The sequence below is a fragment of the Ciconia boyciana genome, chromosome 13 (genome assembly GCF_034638445.1).
Source record: "Ciconia boyciana chromosome 13, ASM3463844v1, whole genome shotgun sequence".
NCBI classification, from domain to species: domain Eukaryota; kingdom Metazoa; phylum Chordata; class Aves; order Ciconiiformes; family Ciconiidae; genus Ciconia; species Ciconia boyciana.
This window is the reverse complement of record NC_132946.1, coordinates 2,652,911-2,654,961: the sequence shown is the minus strand read 5'-3', so window position 1 is coordinate 2,654,961 and position 2,051 is coordinate 2,652,911. Positions and strand designations below refer to the sequence as shown.

At 43.8% G+C, this 2,051-nt stretch overlaps 1 protein-coding gene across 1 annotated transcript; it reads right to left on the bottom strand.

Annotated features, from left to right (window-relative positions):
• Positions 1-587: 587 nt before the first annotated feature.
• Positions 588-1,700, bottom strand: SSTR5 (somatostatin receptor 5). The gene has a single exon (XM_072878205.1). The coding sequence runs from the start codon at positions 1,698-1,700 to the stop codon at positions 588-590; it is 1,113 nt and encodes a 370-aa protein (XP_072734306.1).
• Positions 1,701-2,051: the final 351 nt, after the last annotated feature.

Genomic DNA, 2,051 nt, shown 5'->3' with positions numbered 1-2,051 from the left:
TTCTTATTGTCTTTGAAAGATTCCCGAATACTATGAATCTCTTACATGGGTTAATGAGAGTAAAACAACGTAAATGGAGTACACAGCACTCTATAACCATGGCTCATACACAATTTCAAGATCAGTGCTGTGGCCTTTTTTGTGTGAAACTTCCTCTTAAGAAATAGTGTTTTTCTTTTAAGACATCCCCTTGAAGACTTCCAAAGATATTATCTGAGCTGTTTTCTGGTTTGAGCTGATCCCAACAGTGCAAAGCAGCCATAAACTCAGCCTAACAAGATAGTTAAAACAGGTTTAGTGTTGTTTTGCATCACTAGAGCAGTACAAAGCCAGCAGTGTGTACCAGTAAATCAGTACAGAAAATGGTAACACATGTCTGGCTTAGCTAAAACCCCATAAGAGCTTCACACAGCCCAGTATAGCCCATAACACTTTTAGACGGGAAGGGAAGGGGAGTGAAGAGAAGTCTATGTACACTTATTTGAGCTTGTGGGTCTCCAGATTTTAGCTTTGCTATGAATTCATCTCTCCTTTAAGTCCCCACGTTCTCCAGGTCTACAAGTGCTTTGCAGTACTAAACCATGCCCTTAGACCTTGCTAGTCTGCATATGTCCATTGAATTCAATATTTCTCTGGGTTAACATTGATTCCTGCAAGCGACTGCTGTTCTCTTGCCTGTGTTCAATGGGGTCACCATCCTCTGCACCATTGCCCTTTCGGAGGCAAAGGACTTTCTGAAAACTCTGCTTGAAGTTGTCAGAAAGAAATCCATAAAGAATGGGGTTGGCACAGCTGTTTGCATAGGACAGGACCACCACAAAGAAGTACACCCCTACCAACACAGGGTCTTCTGGCAGTATAAATATCAAATTGACAATGTTCATCATGTAAAATGGGAGCCAGCAAAACACAAAGACCACCACAATGATCACCACCATCCTGGTCACCTTCCTCTCTGATCTCCTGCGCCTCGTAGACCCAACTCGGATTCCCGAAGATTTGACTTTAATCACAATCAGCAAGTAGCAGAGACAGATCACCAACAAAGGACCAAAAAAACCAAGGACCGATGTGTAAATGATGAACGCTGCTGACCAGATGTTGACGGGCTCTGGCCAGTTCATGTTGCAGGTGTGAAAGTCTTCCTGCACATCCGAAAAGATGATGACTGGAAGCACCACCAAGAACGAGAATGTCCAGACAGTCATGCTGATGAGCTTGGCCACCCTGGGACGTCTCCACTTGGTTGATTTAATGGGATGAACTACTGCCAGGTAGCGGTCCATGCTCATCACAGTCAAACAAAAAATACTAGTGAATTGGTTAATACCATCTACAGTCATAACCAGCCGGCACAAAAAGGAGCCAAAAGGCCAATAGGAGATGGCGTTCTGGGTGGCCAAGAAGGGCAGGCCCAGCATGAAGAGTACGTCGGCAACGGCTAAATTCAAGATGTATATGTTGGTGACGGTTTTCATCTTGGCATAGCGCAAAACCACGTAAATGACCAATGTGTTGCCGCTGAGTCCGACTGCACATACGAGGAGGTAACAGATGGGAATCAGGACTTTGTGGATGTATTTGAATGCGGGCTGCTCTGAGAGCGTCCCGTTGTCTGTCACATTTGTCAGCAGTGAGGAATTCACTTCACTGGAACTAGCTTCTGTGCTAAATGTGTTGGAAAAGTATAAAGGATCCATAGCTTTTACTCCTCAGTTTTCCTTTCAAGGCTAAGAGAGATTAAACTTCATGGGCATCTTGTTCCTAGAAAGAAAAAAAAGGAAGAAAAAGAGAGAAAGAGTGAATTCAAAGTAGACTAAGTTTTACACATCATTTAATTCTCTACCTATAGTCAGAATTTGTGTTTGAATTATGCAGTTAGCACATGTGATGAGATCAATGCCTGAACAAAGGAACTGCACAATGAGAGAGCCCAAGTGCTCATCCCAGTAGATGGTGGTATCTGTTTAATTTTCACAAGCTCCATGCAGTGGGGTCAGGGCTGGATGTAACTGTGGAGATGGGAGGCTGCACGGCAGTAACATGGCATG